General features: G+C 32.5%; 1 protein-coding gene across 4 annotated transcripts in view; it reads left to right on the forward strand.

The window, feature by feature from the left end:
- LOC132916820 (lachesin-like) overlaps positions 1-22,771 on the forward strand; it is a 61,921-nt gene that overhangs the window by 26,419 nt on the left and 12,731 nt on the right. For 3 of the 4 annotated variants that reach the window (XR_009660202.1, XM_060977172.1, XM_060977171.1), the window contains exon 5: positions 22,153-22,321. The exons of the other annotated variant lie outside the window; for it this stretch is intronic. Coding sequence is in view for 2 of the 3 variants with exons in the window: in XM_060977172.1 (XP_060833155.1) it covers positions 22,153-22,321 (169 nt within the window). In the remaining variant the exon portion in view is untranslated. The remainder of the gene's footprint in view (positions 1-22,152; positions 22,322-22,771) is intronic. 4 annotated transcript variants of the gene reach the window in all.

The following is a 22,771-nucleotide window of genomic DNA, read 5'->3' on the forward strand; positions in this document are numbered from 1 at the left end:
TCCTTTTTTCTCTTTTTTTCTCTTTTTTTTCATTTTTTCATTTAACCGAGGATCTGTTATATTTTTTTTGGAAAATGATTAAGTTAAGAATGACCTTTTAAAATCTCGGTTGTGATACCTTGTAATTTTATTCCACTTCTTTCGTTAATCCATTTACAGACAGACTGTTCGTTTTTAATTGAGAGTTCTTTTTTATATATTGTGTTTTTAGATTGTTAGATCATTGGTATTGTAAAATTATTTTGAATTAATCGTAGAAATTTCATTCTACTAATCATTTTTCTATTTATATATACAAATTTCCACATGTAGTAATAATTCTTATTAATTTTCTAATAGCTTCTGTTAAAGCCACTTTGCCCTATTAAAATCGCAACATCCACCATTACTGAAATATAAAATTTAATTAATGTTATAAAAGAACTAGCTCGAGATTATAACTTCGTATCCCCGTATACAACAATAAAATTTACAAAGGTACGAGTGCCAGCAATTCAAACAATTCCACTTCGTTTCCACTCTAAGCCCCCTTTCTCTTCGCTTTATCTTATATTCAAAATAAATATTCCATAAATTCGCGCATCCCGGCACGGGGAATTCCCTAGAACCAGCGGAAGGGCATTAGCCGAGGTATCCTGTTTCGCACTCGACTCACGATTCACGATATCCCCACTCCCACAACCCACGATCTTCCCACGCCTCTCTCTCTCTCTCTCTCTCTCTCTCTCTCTCTCTCTCTTTCTCTCTCCAGTTATAGTACAAATTTTCAAAGGCGTCCCTATCCTACTTTCCTAACGTCCAAATTCCCTGGTAACACTTGGAACGATTGGTATCCCCTATATAAACGGAGCGAATGGCGTTTCTAGCTCGAGGAAAATGAAATTTTCATCTGTTTTTCCCTCCGACTATCTCCTCTTTCTATCTTGGCAGCTTTGTGCGTTTCCGCTTCTTTGTGCGGTCCTATTTCTCTACTCGCCCCCTCCACTCCTCCCTTCGCTTTCCCTCACCGATCCTTTTCATGCTTTTCTAATTACTCCACTGGTTCATCGTATAGAAAATGACGACGAGCAACCGTCGGTCAATTAACTTACAAACAAGAAAAGAGGAAAATCCAGGGACTCTCGAGCGAACGAAGCACAATGCACGCGGAAATCTGAATAGTCATGAACAACCGGCGCGTCGCGCGTCACATAGAGACACGACCAAAGGAGTGGGGATGTCGGAAAGTAGGAAAGGGCTTTTGTCGTGGCCCGTTTCAGCCGTTGGTACGCGCCTTTTCGCGCCTCCCGCCATCAATATGAGCCGTTGGTATCGATAAGTTTATCAAGATTGATGCGGGTTAACAAAGCTAGCTACTCTGTCCTACGGGGATCGAGTTGGGGGATTACAAGTTGATTCTGGAAGACAGCGAGAGGGCGGTGCGGTCTAAACGTTTCTGATATCGAGAAGGATGTCGGTTGGGGCTGAGTTTTATGTAACGTTTTGTTAAATGGCAGTTTTACGGACTTTTCTAAAGAGGTTGGGAGAGAACACAGACTTACGATCTATGGGCCTGGTCCCTTGTCGAGAAATTTGAAGGCTTAACGGTGTGACGTGAACTTGTTACAGAGTGAATCCAGGACCATTTATTAGATCAAGTTTCAATGTGAATGTTTATTATCATGAATTATTTGCATAATAAATTTCGTATGATTTGTTTGATGTTCTTACTAGTGTCTTTTCTTTTTATTTGCAATTCTAGAAGGTCTGATTTTAATAGGAATTTTTATTATTGAGAATTTTTTACTTTGTTATGAATAATTCCGCTGTATAAATTTCACGACGAAGACAAAACATTTTAGAGGTAAATTGAATGTAATTTGTTAGATATTCTCTTGTGTGTTCTTCTTATTATCATACTTGAGAATGGAGTTTACCTTGATGTGTGCCTTAATTTTTTGGAATTTTTTAGTTTTTGAATAATTCGCATTAGAAATTTCCCGATAAAGAAGATACATTTTAAATGTTTCTTTGTTTTTAATTTACAGTGATTAATGTAAATCATTAATATTGGACATTTTTTATTGTTTACAACAGGTTTATCCTGCTGTGAATAGAGTCGTTAATATATTTTATGATGAAAGGAAAATGCTTCTAAAATAAATTTATTGCAATTTGCTAGATTTCTTCCTGAATACTTTCCTATATTTCATCAAGCTATACAGATATTCGATACAGTTATTTATTGATCAGAAATCTTTTAAACTTTCATATTTTATCGTAAAAAAAGTGTATAAATTTTTCCAATAGATTGCTATCAATATTTTAACTTCTGACAATATCACATTTTTAGATTTTAATATTGTACAGTAAAATCATTTTAATATTTTACAGTAGAGTTGTTTGAATTTCGATAATATAAAATTCTATTTACATATTCTTTTTACGTTCATGCAAAAGGATTTGAATTACGCGCGCTTCCTTTCCTTTTAATCGTTCATGAAACAAAGATTTAAGCGTTTTGTTCGTTGTTTCCTTGTAGCAGACTTGCTGATAGCGAGTTGGACGGTTAAGAAAGGTGCATCTAGAACTTGGACAGCCTGTTATTTATATCGCTATAGTTCAGACCCTGCTTAGTTCGTCTTTTATGGAAGTTTCAATAAAGATTGCAGGAGATGCGAGTTCCCTGGTGTGAAAAGCCAGTTCTACCGTACTCCTTGAGCAGTCACCGGAATGTGTAACAAGATGGAACCCAACTCTGTTGATACTTCCATTATCGAGTACTTTTCTATGCTACGCCATTCTTTTTCTGGCGCCTTTTTAAACTCACTTTTCAGCATTTGTGCAATGCTCATCATAAATTAAATTGTTCGCAACAATTTCTTTGTTTGTTAATTTAATTACAATATTGTTTATTTGATCGTTAATTAATTTTTGTCATTATTGACGCACTTTATTAATTTGTTTCCTCTGTTTCTCTGTCTATTGTCTTTTATGGAAGTTGAATAAATAAAATTACATAAATTTATATTTAGATTACGTATAGGACTATTATGGAAGTAGTATTAAAAAAAAAAAAAAGTTAAAAATTCTGAATCGGAATGCCTTATACATTGCGCAAATATAATATTACATAAGTAAAAATTGAGATCTATGTAATTGGAAATCTAATCTAGGTATCATATTTCCATCCAAACCGTCAATCACCTTTTATCTAAAATAGAATCTTTCTAAAAGATTTTGAATCGAAATTTTTAATTCTGCGTATAACAAATAGATAAGAATCATAATCTAAACGGTATCATAATCTCCTAAATCCAATTTAGACTCTATTTTCATACTAATATTATCTTGAATTAACATCTTTTATTCAAGATTCACGACTTAAAGTAGGAAGATAAGAAGACAAAAAGTAATAAGATTAAAATTCATAATTCCTAATAATTCCGAGTGGAAAGTTTCAACTCTAGATGTGATAGAAGATTAAGAATCGATATCTAGTAAGTAAATCTAACCTAGATGTCACTTTCTCACTATGATCAATCTGCCAAAACCATCTTCCATCCAAGATACGCACACAAAGCAGGACTTAAATGCTGATTTCAATGGACGTTGATAGTCGAGCCAGGGGAAACAATTGTTATATAGCGTGGAACACGTTAAAGGAACGGCCTGGAGGAAATGTAACTGTCAATACGCGGAACTCTCAGCCACTCGCGAAATCTGAGAGCTCTCGACATGCTCGAACGTTAGTCCTTTCACATATCAGAGATTCTGTTGACGTCGACCAACTGAAACTATATAGGGTGTTTCATAACATGTCGGACCCATTTCATCTCTGAACAAAGGACACAAAAACAATGAAAGGCATGTGTCTTGTTTGACCTTGTTCTACGCGTATACCTATTTGTTTTAGTGAAATAATATAAATATAACTATTTATTTGATGTAAGCTTATTCGCATTAAATTGAAGTTCGTTGTCAAATTTGTGTTATAGTTTTAGCTTAGCTTTATATTGGGTTGTCTGACTATATGGAGCTTTTGTAAAGTACAATAATTCCTATTAAATAAATATAAATATATATATAAATATTTTTTTCAAATTAACTTTCATTTTCTTTAAATCTATTCTGATGTTTTACATTCTACATTATTATATCCTAATTGATGCACGTATCAAAATATATATATGATAATACTGAGCAGTATGTATATTAAAAGCTTTTCTGTTTTGCAAATATTCCAAATATATTGTATATATAATTTTGTATACAAATAATCCAGTGGAACAATAGCAGCTGCAACAGTGTAACGAAGTCGTAAAATCACTGGCGCGCGAAGGCGAACGTATTTGTATGTTGACACAGTTAAATTAGTAGAAATATAAATAGATATGAAGCTGAAATATGAGAAGAAATATTCCATACAAATGGAAACTTCACACAATATATGGAAACGAAAATTTACATTCGCATTACAATCCTCTCGTTCAACTTTTCGTTCAAATTATTAAAATATTAATCATACATTTACAGTTTCTTTACTTTTAAATCAAATATCTTTAACTATATATCTCATTTTTTATCTATTCTTTTTCTTTGATCTATCTCTTATCAAAAATGTAATTAGTGACATTTAAAATGTTACACAATTTTAAACATCGACTGATGCCGTTGGGTTACTTGAATTTTTATATCTTAATCTTGCTTTCATCTTAGCAAACAGAAAAGGCTATTGTATATATGGTAATGTTGTGTCATAATGTGTTTTCGATATTGTAAGAAAATCATTAGCATAAAATTGAAATAAGAAATAAGGACACCAGTAAGAGTTCTTTCGTATTTTAATCAACCTCTAGAGGTATTTTGTAAGTTTAGAAAAATCGGTTGGGTCGTAAAATGACTGAAAAAATGCTGTTAATCTACGTCTTCATTATACCTTGTTTACTATGATTGTGTGCGCACTGTCTCAATTTAACATCATAATAGTTACTAGAATGAAAAAAATGACTAAAACTTGAGAAAATCAAACAAACTCCATGTTTGTATAAACTATATCCATTGTTTATGTTCTTCTTGTTCACTATCATGCCTGACATGTTTTAAAGCATTCTGTATACATACATATGTATGTATGCATATTGATTCCACTGAAACTTCTTGCTTTTTTTTCTTTCTACTCTGTTTTCCTTAAGTTTTTCTTTTTCTTTCTTTTTCTTAACCTTTGTAAAACGAGCGTCTTATTTGACACCTCTGAAAGCTCCATTTTTAGTTATTCTTTCTTCTTTTTTCTTTTACCACGGTTCTTCAACTGCTTCTTCGTTCTCCAATGTATATGACGCTTCGAGGGTCGTTTCAGTAAATAGGAGAAACTTTTCAGGTACCACTTCATGTTCCCCAAGTTTCTTCCAAGTATATACGCTTACAACTCGCAAAGAGTTCTGTATTAACAGATTGTCAATGATTTTACAAGATTTATTATTTCTTACCTTGACTGTGATAAATAATATTTTATGGTGTTTAATTAGAAAATCTTCTTCAACAATGCTATTGCATTCATGTATTTTATTTTCAAATATTTCTGAATACATACTAGTTTTGTAGAATATATTTTTATATATTTTTTTATAAATATTGATATCCATTGCATTGATTACAACAAATGTTATTTCATTGTTACATTAAATTCCGAGATATTTACTATCGTAATATTGATTTAGGTTTTGTGGTTTTTATCGTTAAATTCAGTTAATAATTATACAGGATTTTTCGTCATTATCAGAAACATTTTTAAAGCATCATTTCTCATCTTTCAAACGAGTAAAAGTAACGGGTCGCTATAAAAAATTGTTTTAAAAACAACCGTGATATACAGTTTAGTATTCAATGCTTCACTGAAATCCTACGAGAATTGGAGGGTGGGTGGGTTGCTCGTCGCGAAACCAAATATCTGCAACTTTAAAAACTAAAAAATAAAGGGAAATTGGATATACGTTCGTTGGACAAAAAAAGGATTTTTTTTTCTCTTTTCATATTTTCTGCTATTCCGAGCTTGATTGACCTATATATTAAACTAGTACAGCGTTCTGGCTGCGAGTTCACAGGATTGATGTGGACTGAGGTATCTGGAATCAATTTATAGGTTAGAGGATTAGAATCTACTGATGTGATTTCAATAAAACTATTCTTTATCGGAGATGCCTAACCTAATTAAATTTCACGAATTTATAATCGCTGGTATAAGATCAAAATATAGGATTTCAATAGTATTAAGTATTATCAAATCGTAAAACAATAAGTTCTGATCGTGTATAATGAAAATAACCAAAGTATGTTTTGGCTACTATTTATGAAATAGCATAGAATAGAACTATAAATAGTATTTATGGAATTCAAACATAATTGTGATCTTTATTGCATCTTGCAAAAAATTATACTAAATATAACTAGAAAATTTCGTATAGTGATTATTTAAGGAAAAATTAACAACATTGTAAGAATATTATGTTATAAAAAAGGGGTACACATTTTTCCTTAGGAAAGTCTGGTTCGATAGACATTGGTTACAAAGTTATAGTGTGCCGCTGTAATGAACTAAGGGGCAGGAAGAGAGAGAGAGAGAGAGAAAGAGGACAGAAGAAAAATAGTATGTATTTCTAAGTCTCGTCAATAAGAAAAGTTCCCAGTAGGTAGAGGTTATGTCAGAGGACTCATTTGTATGATAAATGAAATAATCAAGAATTTGAAAAAATTCTGGAAGATGTATATCCATCTACCAGAAGGGTAAGAGTGTTACTACACTGTATTTTTTAATTTACCTGCTCGCGTGCTATCAGTCTATTTACAGTGCTGGACAAAAGTATTGGCACAGCATGATTGTTATGATAGAAATGCTTATAACTACTAAACAAATTGATTTAAACAAAAAACTTTTTGACGTATTTATTTATTATCTATTCTAGTTTATTACATAACAAGAGCAACAATATAAATAAAATAATACGCAAAATAATAACAAAAATATATTTTTTGAACATTTTATGGGTGGACAAAACTATTGGCACAGTAGAATATTTACGCTTATAACTAATTACATAATAAACTTCTAATATTTTGTTGGCAGTCCTTTTCTTTTAAGGACTTCCTTTAATCTTCTGGGCATCGAGTGGACTAATTTTTTAGTGAATTCAGGTACAATATTGCTCCATTCCTGCAGAAGAACTTTCTTCAGTTCAGACTTGCTTGTGATATTATGTTTCCTAATTCTTTTTTCCAATTCGTTCCACACGTGCTCAATGGGATTCATATCGGGACTTTGAGGTGGTGTGTTTAATGTGTGGGCAGTATTATATATTATCCACTGACGAACAATATACGCCATATGTTTAGGATCTCGATCCTGCTGAAAATAGAAATCCCTGGGGAGGTTTAATTTTTGAGTACTTTTCAAAAGATTTTGCTTGAGTATATTTAAATATACATATTTATCCATTATCTCATCAATGAATATAAGTTCTCCTACACCCGATGATGCCATACATCCCCACACCATTAAACCACCACCCCCATGTTTCATGGTGGCTTGCAGATTCAGTTCGTCCATCTCTGTGTTGGGTTTTCGCCATACTAATATTCTGCCGTCAGATTTAAAAATATTAAACTTACTTTCATCTGAAAACATGATCTTTTCCCAAAAATCAGTATCTTTCGTAACAAACTCTTTCGCGAATTCCACTCTTTTCTTTTGGTTTATTTTACTGATGTAGGGCTTTCTTCGTGCTGCACGGGCAGAATAACCGGCATCCTTCAATACCCTACGTACAGTTTTGGTACTTACTTCTTTTTCACACTCAGCTTTTAACATCGAAGCAATTTCAGTCGAATTAGTTTTTGGATCCTTCTTTACAATATTTACGATTTTCCTTTTTTCTCGAATTGTTACCTTAGAAGGGCGACCACTCCTAATTTGATTCTCTAGATTTTCTTCACTTTTAAAGCGTTTTATGACTGAACGCACAGTAAAACGACTTCTGTTTATGATTTGTGCAATTTCGTTGTAAGATTTATTCATCTTATATAAATTTAATATTATTTTTCTTTCTTCAATTGTGGTTTCTTTCGTTTTTCTAGACATTATTACTCTTTCTTGGTTTTTTGTTGTTTAATAACTGAAGTCTCCAGTTTCACTGATCGAGTGTTATAATAAAAGACTAACGGGGGATTTCCCTTCGCTACTTCCAAATGACGATCGGAAATCGTTGAAAACGGCGACGATACATTGTTTGTTCCATGCTGTGCCAATACTTTTGTCCACCCATAAAATGTTCAAAAAATATATTTTTGTTATTATTTTGCGTATTATTTTATTTATATTGTTGCTCTTGTTATGTAATAAACTAGGATAGATAATAAATAAATACGTCAAAAAGTTTTTTGTTTAAATCAATTTGTTTAATAGTTATAAGCATTTGTATCATAACAATCTTGCTGTGCCAATACTTTTGTCCAGCACTGTATATGGAAAATACATATATGAGAGAAATCAATCGTCGACAAGCCTTTCGATTGAAAATGTCAACGTCAATATATACGGTGATTCACAATTTGACAGAAAGAATCGGAAATAACCACTTTTATCTGATTAAATCTTTTGTTACGAAAGACCATTATTGTAGGTTGGGCTATTTCTGTATACAAATGGCCACTAAAGTAAAGCTCGCACGAACAGTCAATTCAGTATTAAAATGTTTTATTGCTCTTATATATAGCTTGTAGATAAACTTTAGTAGTAAGGTTATGAATAGCTTCTCGTAATATTTTAAGTAAACGATAAAATTTTTCATGTTATACAATTTTTATTGATCTAACTAGAGACGATAAAAAACAATACAAAATAAAGGTAGTAAACATACGAGTGCACTTAAATAATATAGTATTCTCGTAGGTTAAAATTGCTGTAAAGATTTAAAGAAAATTCTTTAAAATTTTTATTTACGTTACCAGTAATAAAACAAAATAATACAAAATAGAGAAAAATACAGGTAGAAAGTACACGGTAATATTTAGATGGTATAATATTTTCATAGGTTTAGATTCATTTCAGTCAAAAGATTCAAAGAAAATTCTTCCGTTTCCTTTTTCTATATTTTTTTCAACGTACGCGCAAATACGCATTGCTAAAAATAGTACAAAATAATACAAAATAGAAAAAGATACAGGAAGAAAGTGTGCGGTTGTAGTTAAGTAGTACATAATACTTTATAGGTTAGGTTTACTGTAGGGAAAAGGGTTTCGGAAAACACTCAAAATTATTGACATGAAATGTACAACAATCACATAGACGATTGGTCTCATCAAAGCATACAAAAGAACAGGGTGCCCAAAAATTCCTCTCCTCGATATTTCTTTTTTACTGTGGCAAGCGACGGTCATTTTTGTTTCATGAAAACCGCGGGCATGTTTTTTTGTTGCTTTGTTGACAATACCAAGCGAACGCTTCTCAGTCCTGTGTGGTTATTAAACATTTTTTGCCATCGTAAAACGAGACTTTCTGTACCAGCTATCGTGCTGTTTTCAAACTTCAAACCTCGGGTTTGACGAACCACGCTGTTTGCTTTGCTCCTGAAACTTACCTCTTCTTTAACTTTCGAGCCATCCTTCGATTGTTAGCGCGTGCGTTTCCGGCTTACGAAATAATGCTTAACCAAGACATCGAGGAAAAAAGGATTTCAGCAACAAGAAAAACACGAATTTCCACGCGATAGAACTTTAACGAAAACTCCATTGATGCATATAGAATGTCTCAATATCGATGGTACAAATGAGACGGGGATGCTTCTATAGGAACAAAATAAAAACAATCGTACGAAAAGTAAAGAAATCGAGAAAGGCAGATTTAACTGTACTGCTTAACTCGTCCCATACTACATTATTTTCGCGCGACGTTTCGTTCAAGTCACGTATGTCAGTTGATGGTGCGCGCCAGATTCGTTTCAGACGCGCTGAAAATTTTAGTGGATTGAATAGAAAATTCAATGTGCATTGAAAACATTTCCTTCTCCTCTTCAACGATTTTTCATCTAGGATGTATATTATAAAGTATATACAGATCTAGGTAAAGGTCTTTTATAGTAAAAAATGATTAAAATTAGTCAAGATGTATTTAATTTCTGGGATAAGTGTCACGTACTTCATAGTCTCCTTACCAGGGAGCACTCTTGACCTTCTAAATCTTCATTTCTTTAGATCAATGTATTGTTGAATTACTATTTATTTATTGTTAAATCATATATTTTAATTGTTTGCTTTATCACATACAGTAGCTCAGGAAAGTATTTAAAAAGTTAGTATAGAAAATTTTTATGTATATATTATTTGTATTGTATAAAACATTCTTAGATTTTATTAGCTCTATAATGAGAAAGATTGTCATGACTATATTAGTCATATTTGGAACCAATCTAGAAATAAGTTCCAATATATTTATTGGAAACATATATTCGGTAAAAAATTAGTATACGGTATAAACAGTCATTTTAATCATAATAATATATAGGTAAAAGAAGTGGTACACATATTCGTAAAAGGTGATTACAAGTATTCTAATACTTGTGAACCGCTAATCATCTTTGAACATTTGGATTGCTAATTCCGATATATACTGATTTGCCCATTCACAGGCTATGGATCTGCCATAAATCGTGTTAAAGCAAAATAGCATCAGGCAAATTTACCTTTAACAACCATTATTAACACGTTTCGTGCCACGTAGATTAATTCAATCCATTTTGAATTTTTCGTTCAAGCTATTTTTTTGATATTTTGGTTCTGAAAAGAATATAACTATGAAAGTACAATTTAATATATGTATGTCAATGTAGAATAATAGTGCATATTATACTATACTGTGGATATTATGAATGAGTTATGCGAGATCCCGATTACTTTCTACTTAATATGTATTTATATCGAATATCATCACTATAATCTTGCTACTTTTTTACTGATTATTATTCGTGTTAAATAATATGAAGTATAAATTGAATGCGTTATTTCATTATTCAGTTTGCATTAGTAAATAAAGATATAACTAATTAATAATGAAATAGCAATGATCCAATAATTACATTTTTCCGAGAAAATATAGGAATTTTCTGCTTATCTCTATAATTAATCTTAAGAATATAAGAATCAGTTTCAATGAAACGTGTCAAAAGTCATAAGATAAATTTGTAAATGTGAAAATTATTTCAGTTCAGGGTATCAGTAATTTTAACAATTTTTTTTCTCTGTAATTAACCTAAAACTCAGTTTTAATGAAAACTGCCTAATGTCATGAGAAAAATGTATAAATGTAACAATTATTTCATTCACAGAATATCATTAATTTTAGCTATTTCTTCTTTCTGTAATTAACCTAAAAATTAGTTTTAATGAAAACTGTCAAAAGCCAAAGAATTTATAAATGTAGTAATTATTTCAATATAAGGTGACTATCATTTAACTTATATAATATATTTGTCGTTATTTAAAACCAAAATTTGCTTTAGCAATCTTTTGCATAAATCTGATAAGAGACTTAAGAAGAACGCTAATATATGACATGCTGTGTTTGAACCAGGGCAAATTATGAATGATAAGGGAATCGATATGGTCCCCTCGGTGATATTCAACTGTCCGTCATATTTTCGAAAAATAAATCAAGCTGTGCCATACTGCCAACATGGCTGTGCATAAATTACCACGAATGGCAGATGTTAATGACAAATGGTGGGGGTGGTGTTTCACGTTTAAATGTTCAATTGGCGTGGCATGTGAAAAACCAGACCGGACAACCGGAGTGGAAACGATTATGGCCGTGGCGAAAAGGTCGGTGAATAGAAAACATTTGTTTAAAAGCGTGAACAACAATACCATGTGGAAAACTGTCGGAAAATGTTCCCAGTCAGTGAATGAAGATATGTAGCCGAGTTATGTAGTACAGTGTGTTTGGAAACGTTGCGCTGGATTTAATAAGTAATTGCATAGGTTAAGTTGATGTACGAATTTTTGTAACGAAATATTATTTCATTATACTATAATTATACTACATTTTTATAAAGCGAAAGAAAGATTGATCTTTCATTTTTACGATAAAATGGTGTTTTAAACAGTGACCATGACTGCTCTAATTTTGACGTTTTAAGGATTTTAACCTAACCTGTTAACTTGTCTCATTCGAATCTCTAATTTTTTTGATGTAATAATTTTGTTATTTAAATCCTCTATATTCTAATGTATCGATTCATTTCTACTGAAGATAATGTTCTACAACATTTATATTTGAAAAAAGTCAAAAGTTAATTTGTTTTATTTTTTAGTAACTTTTAATTTCAATATCATAGATATGGTCAATAGATGACTATTTAAGAGGTTAAATAAAATGTAGAATTAAATGCTACGTTATTTTCTAATAATAAGTATCTAAACAAAAACTACTTTATTATAAAAATACAAAACCAAATCTATTTTAATCAATATCTTTAAAACATCCGGTAGATATCGAAAACGAATTGTCGACAGTAATGACACGCCAGAAACTCGAGAATCCTATTGTAGAGTCGTAGAGGGACAAAGAAACGAAAAGGGACAGAATGATGTTCGTACAGATCGTAATTACAGTGTCAGAGGAAAGCTCAAGACTCTTTTTACGTCGGCGACAAATCTCACGGAGGAGTTTATGGCTCGTTGTAGATCTTCAATCCGGTTCATTAGAGGTGTCTTGATGTAATGGCGGCACGTTAAGCGGAAAGGGTTCGTCACTTCTTGTGAATTAACACCAGCTTTTCAGATAGGTTAGCTTCATGACGAAAAGAAACTGCGTTACGTGCTTCTCATTATGGCATCATCTCCTTTTTCTTCTTAAATCTGCTCTTTCTTTTATGATTCAACGTGTGGTTTTTACTCAGTGAAAAAAATTTTCAGCAACTTCTAGGCAATTTGAGGTTATCGATGGGTAGGTCGTTCGATTTCGAACGAGTCAGCTGAATTTGAACTCCGATACTGAGTTATTAGGTTAGGTTTGCAGAATTTCCAAGTGGAATTTATTACACGGGTTTAAGTGTGAATTTGTGTAAAATTAATCGAGTCATTGATGAATTGTAGATGTCAGCTGTCATAGGATATTACGCGACATGATGAGCTAGTGAATTCTAGCAGATTACAGTTAATACGTTTGGTTGCAAAGTGAATATGTTTAACGATATCTAGTATTGTAATCATGTCGACCTTAATTATTGATCGTATATATTGTTATTTACCTCCTCTCTTTTATTCACTACTATTCATTATTAACAACATACTATTGTGGTATTATTTAGATTATATTATTGAACAATATAAATTATGTATGTCACGCGATGAACAGTTATCGTAAAATAACTCGAAACACAGTAAATTACAATAGCCGACCATAAATTATTGTAAAGTAATATATATCGATTACTCAACAAATAACGTGAGTGTCAAAAATAAATTATTTATAAGATTTTATACATATCTAATAATTCTGCATTATTAATTACTATTCAATATTAATAACATAATGAATCTAATAAAGTATACTGTACTACTACAAATCTGTTTCTACAATTAGATCTCTACAAATTCTCATAAAATACGATCAACCACAATTACAGAGTCCATTCAAATATATTAGTAGATGAAACAATTTTCTATCCAGAAGATCATTTTAATTATATTCGTAAAAGGATGAATTCGAATAAATACTCGTAGCGGAGTAATGATCTTACATCTAGTAACTTATGATTAATAGTATATAAATATATCAAACATAATTTTAGAATTCAGATCACCTAAGCAATTCATCTTAAAACGCAAACACCCATCACCAACCACTATACCTGAACACAGGCATGAACAGAAAACATAACCTACTTGCGTCGGTTCCAACTCTCAGTGACGCTCTGGAACGTATCGTCTCCAGCTTCTTGCTTACCTCTCAAGAAATTTCCTTCTACAACGTCCCCTCACAGCGTAGTAATGTTATTCTTCCCAGAAAATTTATGCGCATTCATGGTACCAGTCGGTAAAATGTTACCCCGGGCTATCATCTCTGTAAGCTTTCTGGTTTGCAAAAATTACACGGGCTAATCGCTTCGAAACGTTGAACAGGCAATCTCTGGAAATATACAGTGCCACACCAGAATATTTCAATACGTACCGTAGAAAATTTTTATAGATAGATGCACATTATACGTAACGTATGCGCATTATATGTAACTTCTTAAAAGTTCATTAGCTCTGTAATAAAACACTATTGTGATTATATTGTTGTGTGGGTAATTATACAGTTTAATAATTTTTCCAAATTTTGACTATTTAACTTTATCTTTTTAATCTAATCCACCCAGTTCAATCTAAAATTTGTCAAAAAGATAAGGTCAGGTTTGGGCAAACAACCTTCTAACCAATGGAAATACGTTCATCAATTCAAATATATGCAAATAAATTTATTAGAACCTGATCTGAATCTTTAATCTTTTCAGATAAACTTTGAGTATTAAATCAATCAAATGGAATGAATTTTTATACTTTTACGCAATAAGGGAAAATTTGACGCTTTCTTAAGAAAATAGAAGAAATTTATTAATTTCTCATGTTTCCCCATTTAATTTATTATTTGAGTGATAAAATAAAGCTTTTAACACTCGACTTACAGACATGTCTTATACATATCTCTAAGGCACGTGTCAATTTTACACGTGAACAATATTATGCATTTCCTTTAAAAGAACAACTTATAAACAACAGTTGTACACTATTAGCTTATAAATAAGACTATGAGATATATATTTATATAAAATTTATAATATTCAACCTTATATAACATTACATATATTCCATGCATTTTTACACGTATACTTAATTTTGTCTGTACGTAAAAGTTCGGATCGTTCTGTTCTTTTATTAAATCGTATGAATCGAAGAATTTGCATAAATTGATCTCTAGGCATTGTGGTCTAGAAGAAAGCGGGTCCCCATTTCTTGGGCAATAGATAAAAAGCTTTTACTTCATATGCTCCCCGAGCATACAAAATTGCAATAAAAGCAAGTAACTTGGTAATTGAAATTATCAAATCACTTTTTAAAACATGACGTGTGACGCAGTCTTACCCACTTGAGAAATCGGGAAGTATCGTTCACTTTTTTGAAAAATTAACTCTTTTATCACGTTTATATTTATTACTGCAGTAATACTTTGATAAGTGAAGCCAATTTACTAGCGTTAATGCTTACTTTACGGTAGAGATACGTCTACCACATAGACAGCTTTGAAGAAAATGAATTTCGACATATATTCGTCTCGTTAAATGGATAAAAATCAGTACAAATGCTAGAAGAAAACTGTAAATCGCTCGTATAATTTTCCTCGAGAAATTCGAAATGCGTCAAAATGGTGTGTCCCGTAAACCTAGTGCTAGAAAGGATTGAAGTCAAGTAGTTAAAATTGGGGAAAGCCTATAGTGAGCCACTGTAGATGCGCATAGATGGAATATAGGACATGGCCGGAAAGATGATACAGAGAGGAAGGAAGGGCGGGTGAAGTGAAGGTATGGGATTGTATCGATTCTGGATAAAATTTATAGTTGCCTTGATAACATTTACTTATGGGTTTCAAATACAGAATTTCTCGCGGAATCGGGTTTACCTGGTTTAAATGCTGTTCGGTTACATATATATATATCATAACTTCTTATCCGTTGGAAGTATCATTTCTCTGATTTTCATGCTCTGCCCCTCCCGTCCTCTTCTCTTTCACCTCCACCACGTGAATGAGGAATGTCCTAGGCATCTCTATGCGTAATTTATGGCGAATGAAATCTTTCTTTTTTGAAACAAAATATATGTATGTATCGGTATATATGTATATATGTATGTGTCGGTGATTTCTTTCGAATTCGATGAAAATCCTATCCAAGAATCTCTTGCGTAAATAATTCTTCCCATACATTGGAACTATCCCTGATCCTTTTATTCGAAGCTACTTGCAGGCATATTGAATCATCAATCGTTCCGGTCACGTTTATTTGACGGGGAACGAGATACACTATCTGCCAAGAGTTTAAGGTTAGGTTTGTTTTGTTTTAATATTAGGTTTACAGACATTTCGATTGCGTCAAATTGACGCGTATCCGTAGAGATAGGTATAACATGTAGAAAACTTCAAAACTATAAATATTTTTATAACTATAAATATTATTATAACTAAAAGCTTTGAAAAAAATAAATTTTCGATATATATTTGTCTCGTTAAATGGATAAAAATCAGTACAAATCGTAGAAAAAAAATGTAAACGGCTCGTGTAATTTCCTCATGAAATTCGAAATGCGTCAAAATGAAGCGTCGCGTAAACCTAGTTTTAAAGATAGAAGTTTTTTAAAGGAATTAGTGTTCCTTTAAAATTGTAGGTTTATTTCATGGTAGCATATTTGATGTTTTTTAGTGATTGTTAATAGTGATTTATATATTATATATGATATATTATATATCATATATATATTATATGTGAATTAGTTTTATTAATGATGATGATTTTGCAACGTTTCGAGCGTTTCATATGGCTTTTATATGTGTGTACTTAAAAAGTAAAGGTAGAAGAGGATGGAATAAATTGAAATGCGGAAAGCAATTTAATACGAATTGAACTTTTCATCACGATGATCATAAAGCAGAATAAATTCCACATAAAATATGATTAAATTAAGTTATTGCAAATACGAAAAATTAAAATCAATTTCTTTTCATATTAAACGAATTTATCCGTGGAAAAAATGACTTCCGGGTCAATAGTGAAATCAGAGGATTTAAAACTGCTACAATCGGCCAAACTTTTTTCCAATACTGTACCCACCCTCCATTCCCTGTAATCGCACAAAGAAGCTCGACACAGAAACAAAGCAGACCGAAGCATAAAACAAAAGGCGATTTCCAACAAGGAATAGCGGCACATTGCAAAAAGCGGCAATAATTCTCTCATAAATTTCCTCTGCAAATTCCCCGCGTATTACGAACAAACCAAATGCGCGAGAATCATCCTTCGAGCAGAAGAAACAAAATCAGCTACCAAACGATCCGTTCTAACCTTTCAAAAAGAGAGAAACGTAGAGTTCCAGTGAAAACATTATCAAATGTTTTCCAATTCAAAAATTCTTCTATAAAAAAATAATTCGCTAAAGATACAAGGAAAACGTTCCGAGAGATCTTCTTGCCGAGCTCATTTGCATGAAACGCAGCTAATTGCTGAATAACATCGACCATACGCCTCACCGTCCCATTCTTTCCATGAAAACTAGTCTGCAGGTTACTCGATCTGCTCCTCGAATTTTAATATCTTCCAGCAAGGAATTTGCCTCGAAAATTACTGGCATACGTAAGGAAGTGGCCTACTATGGCCTCTTACGATTTCCTCGCGAATTAGCTAGTGGATCGGTAGTGGGGATGGGGAAGTACCATCGACGTCACTAGGGCGGCGTTAATCGGCAAACTGGAACCCGCGGAACATAGTTGAATAATAACATTTGCGTAATGTTTGCGTGGTGTGTGTGCTGAGGCAGCCGAATAGTACATACCAGTTTAGGAAATTGAGAGAGAACAGGTGAAGAGAGGGGAAGGAGAGTCTGCATTCTGCAGCAGTAATCATACGAAACCATGAAACCTGAACCAACTTCACTAAGCTGTGTAGCAATAGCAATGATAATGGATACCCGATACCCCTCCATTTCTGTGTTGGTTGCTTTATACGCAAAATCTGGATCATCCTTCGAACACTTGACGACAACTATGTACATACACATACCTTTTGAGTTTCTGACTTGCCGTCCGGTATATGAGTTGCCCCTACTGAATGTGGCAACTGTTATGATAATGCCGCTGTTGTTGCATGACAAGATGAGCAGATTTTATTGGCAGAAGCTTGAACGTGATTAGAACGGAAAATAAGAAGATTTTTCATTGATGAGAATGAAGAAAGAGGAAAAAGATGAATATATTGAGAGGAATAGAAGTTTGTGGTTTTGAATAGTATGTTTTTTAGGTTACTTTTTTATTCGTGTGTAAATATATATTTGTATTTCTTCCTTTTTTTTGTAAAGATATTTTGCCTTAAAAATTGGTAAAGATTATTTAATTGGAATTTGGAATTAAAAATTGAGATTTATATATGAATAGACTGCGGACCTTTACACAATTTCATATTTTTATTAATATAACTAAGGAAGTGGAACCTGCATACGAATTTATTTTATCCATTGAAGATTATAACAACAATTCTACTTTGAATATTTTTTACATCTTTGCATATTACGTGTATTTTGTACATCTTTGTACTTTAAAATTTTCTATAAATGCATAAAAGTCTGTAGTCTAATTATAAATAACAATATAGTTAGAACACGAACATGAAACATGAATATGAACATAAACATGAAGTATTTGATGTAAAGATTGTTTTTCCTTATTACAAATGTTTTTTTATATTAATTTAAAATTATTCTGGTTTAATATAACTTATACTATTAAAAATTCTTAACAATGTAATTTTTATCCACATTGTTTTGACCAACTACAATTAAAGTTCATTATCTTAGCCTTAAACTTCACCATCTTTAGTTCAGCCACTTATGTAGCTTGTTTTAACGGTGCAGCTAAATCATCCCTAAACGACGAGTTCCCACGTAAATGGATAGAGGTCATGAATGGTCTGTGTTGCTTGACCTGCTCACCGAACTCGCGGCACCATTTAAAATCGCTTGTATATAACGACCACTTCCGGTTTTAATGGACAAACTTCCGCAGCCGGATAGTTAGAAACGAGAAAAATGGCACGAGTCAACGTACCATCGCCGTAAGTTATCGATGATTATTGTTAGTAGTACATTCAGTCATATCTCCTACAAAATATTACTCTTAACATAAAATTAAAACATTCATCCAAAGAATTTGTTAAGGCTATCCTTCTTAAGAACTTAACAGAATTTAAGAAATATAATTCTTATTAATAATCATTTTATTATCATGTTACAAAACAAAATAACTAAAATTCACAGAAAAAATTTCTCTCGCGAAATATTACTCTGAATCTTACAATTAGAATATTCACCTAACCAATGTTTTAAAATGAAACGAAGTACATAATTCAAATTTACCGAACAAATTGTGTATACAATCAAAAAGCGAAAATAATAACTTCGAAGCATACATTAAACTTTAAGTCATCACTCTCAACTTTAAACCTTCATGAAAGTTTGTAATCCAACTTCAAAGCTAGCTTAACCTATCCTATTTACATTCAAAACCTTCTAACTTTCTTTTTACCACTTTTTCTCATTTAAATGAAATTCCAAAGTAAATCTTGTCATTAAAGACTAGATCATTTCTTCATGACAACTCAATCACGTCTATCTATTCATTTATCTGATTTCAACCACGAGATTTAAACACGAATTCGATGAATTTTGAGACAAAACACACACGTGCACTCGTCAATTTATGAGTGAAACGGGGAACGTTCTAACAAAAATTCAACCGAGAACATTTCGTGAATTTTCATGAAAGACACGGTTCGTTTCCGTGACGATTTATAAGCGATACATATATGAAAATGGAGGTCAACCCCGCGCCATATTTGAACTGGAAACGTTACGAATCGTGCGAGAATTGCGTTTTATGTCGGTTTTGTTGTTTTCGAAAGGACGTGGCTACATCGTTCGTTATCGAGAAGTGTAAATTCACGCGAAAAATATTCAGAGCAAAACGCTCTCGAGAAGTCCACTTGAAACTAATGAAACTACTGAATACGCCCCTTTTGTAACGCTAATTTGTTTAATAAATTGATAATAAGTCCAGTTTTCATTGTTCCATAATCGGATAAATTGCACGAAACGGGAGAACCGAGGATGAAAATTTACATTCCTATGGGGGGATACATTTTACATGCAGAAAAGTATGCTCGTATTTGTCATGCTTATTTATACTTGTTAATTAAGTTAACTAAGTAACTTGTTTGTTAAAATAGTCAAAACATTTATTCTCAACGTTTAATTTTTTAATTACATCGGACAAAATAAATGTGATTTTAAACGTTAATACAACATAACAAAATAAAAACGTACTACATACATAGTATAATGAGAATGTTTTATATGGCTTCGATTTTTAATGTTGATTTTTCAAATTGATAGAAAAAACATAAAATTGAAGATATGTAGTATCTCTTCAAAATACATTAAATACATTAAATAATTATACATATGTATATGTAGTTGGTTGTAGAAATGTAGAAATATTATACAATTAGTTGAGGTTAGTTCAGAATTCTTTCTTCCTTTGTAACATAATTAAAACAAGTTTTCTACAACACATAACATAGAAAATGGGTTTTACGAATAATTTGTTATTTTTCAATAACATAACGTAGCCACATTACAAGGAAATTGCATCAATAACAATTCACATATGTCACTTTTGTAGCCAGACAATGAGATTCAAGATGCTTTTAGACATGTCCAGCTGTGGGTGTGGCTACATCATTCAATGTCGCCGCCTAATGTTTTAATTTATAACCTCACTTCGCTCTAGTTCCTACCATTACTATAAGTTAATAAATAAAACTTGAAGTTGTTTCTTTGAATTTGAATTTTTAAATATATTTTGAGCTCCTTTTTTTATACTTTCATCAATAGAATACAAATTCCAATTGTTTAAATTTAAATAAACCATATGAATTTTTAAATAAAGAATATTTGAATTCGTGTTTGGAAAATATTGACGTAGTGAAGACGTATGCTATGAAGCAACATGAATACTTACATAATTGACCATAGAACGTGCGTATGAGTGAACGTAGCAACAAAAGGTAACAATAAACGTGCCAATAAACGTTTCGATATTGTACGATCATAAATCGCGACCGAAACGTTTGTATGATAGTTGCGGAAAGTTTATGCTAATGAGACCGCCGGCTTGTTAACAATTCCATTTAAATTCCAGAGACGGCCTGGTGTGCGTGTGTGTGTATGTATACGTGTGCATGTGGGCAACGATTTCATTAAACCGCCTCGAATTCGACGCGGACCTTTAATTTTATTTTCGCGCCATTGTGACGTGCCAAAAAAGAGGAAGATAGAGATAGAAAAAATAAATATCTACTCCCAAAGGGACAGGCGGGGAAAACTAGCGAGAAGAACCACTACGAAACGTAATCGTTCGTTTTCGTCGTCTAAAATGCAATTTCACAGGATCTTAATACGGACGCCCATATATACATAAAGTATACAGGGTGTTGCGCAATTCATGGTACAAACCGGATTAGAGAAACTGTATGGCTCAAAATAAGACGAAAATCAAAAATAATAAAATTTGTGAGATATACGTGAATTTAACCAATTTTCATTTGGACAGCAATGGACAATTACCAGGACGTTACTGTACATGTGAAAGTTGGTGACGAAGGTTGGAAATGAAGAATAAAATTTTGCTGTTTATAGTCTGGTTTTGGAGAAATAGAATTTGAATATAAGCAAATTTTCAAACTCGATTGTCTCAAACACAATTTTGTTTTTCTTAGTTTTCATTTTATTTTAAGCAATGGAATCTCTCTGACCGCTTTTGTACCATGAATTACGGACCACCATGTGCATACACACATCTTCTCTTCACTTTCCTTCATTTTCTCTTTTCTACGACTATTTACTGTGGCTCCCTCGACGAATTTCATGTTCTTCGTCCGTGTGTCCTCCCATTTCTCTCCTAATTCTTTTTCCGGCTTTTTTAGCTTGAGAAAAACCGGAGATTCCATTAACCACGGATAAGCAAATTCCGCACAATTCGGTTTCTGGCCGAAATAAATTCGTTCGTTGGAGAAGACTGTAAAAAAAAAAAAAAAAAAAGGGAAAGATGATGGCAAAGGAACGAAATAAAAGAAGGTACTAAAAAAAGATAGAAAGTGTGGCCTCTCTCTGCGCCTGTTTTTTTCGCCTAACGAGATCCATCGGTAAAATTTTGTCCGACAAAAATTACGATATAACTTTTCGTCCAACTTCTTTCTCTTCTCTTTTCTTTGTTCCTCTTTTTCATCTCTCATTCGGTTTTTTCTTTATCTGTGTTCAATATAGGTGATCAACTACGATAGTCCTAGGGGAGGCGTATCGGTGATCACCGAGAAGGGAGAAGTTACAACGTCGTATCTTTTGGTGCAGCGTGCCCAGCGTGCAGATAGCGGCCAGTATACCTGCCATCCCAGTAACGCTAATACAAAGACAATCCTCGTGCACGTACTTAATGGTATGTACATACATTTACAGAAGAACTTGGAAGTTCCGCGGTTTTTCGGGTTCTTCGTTAAAGTTGCTCGTTTCTCTCTACTTTTCGGTTTTGTGATGTTTTAAAGAAATGATATTTCACGTGGAATTCTTGGCTTTGCGACTGTGTCTAGAAGAAAATGTAATTTGATTTATAATTAAAGAGTAGGAAGAGAGGAAACTGAGGAACGTCGCAAAATAGCTTTGTTGAGAAAATTAAGTTTTAATATCTTAGGCCACTAGAAAGGGAGCGATATTCAAAGACTTCAACTGTATTGTTCGTCAAATGAAATTTATACCCCACTATAGAATTAGCATTTCTTGTTTTTAACCAGTTCACTGAATCTTTAACGCTATCTTATGGAAACATTTTAAACATTATAGTCATTGTGATTTGATATTTCTGCAATCCTACTTCTCATCAGCAAAATGT

The sequence above is a fragment of the Bombus pascuorum genome, chromosome 2 (genome assembly GCF_905332965.1).
Source record: "Bombus pascuorum chromosome 2, iyBomPasc1.1, whole genome shotgun sequence".
In the NCBI taxonomy this organism is placed as follows: Eukaryota; Metazoa; Arthropoda; class Insecta; order Hymenoptera; family Apidae; genus Bombus; species Bombus pascuorum.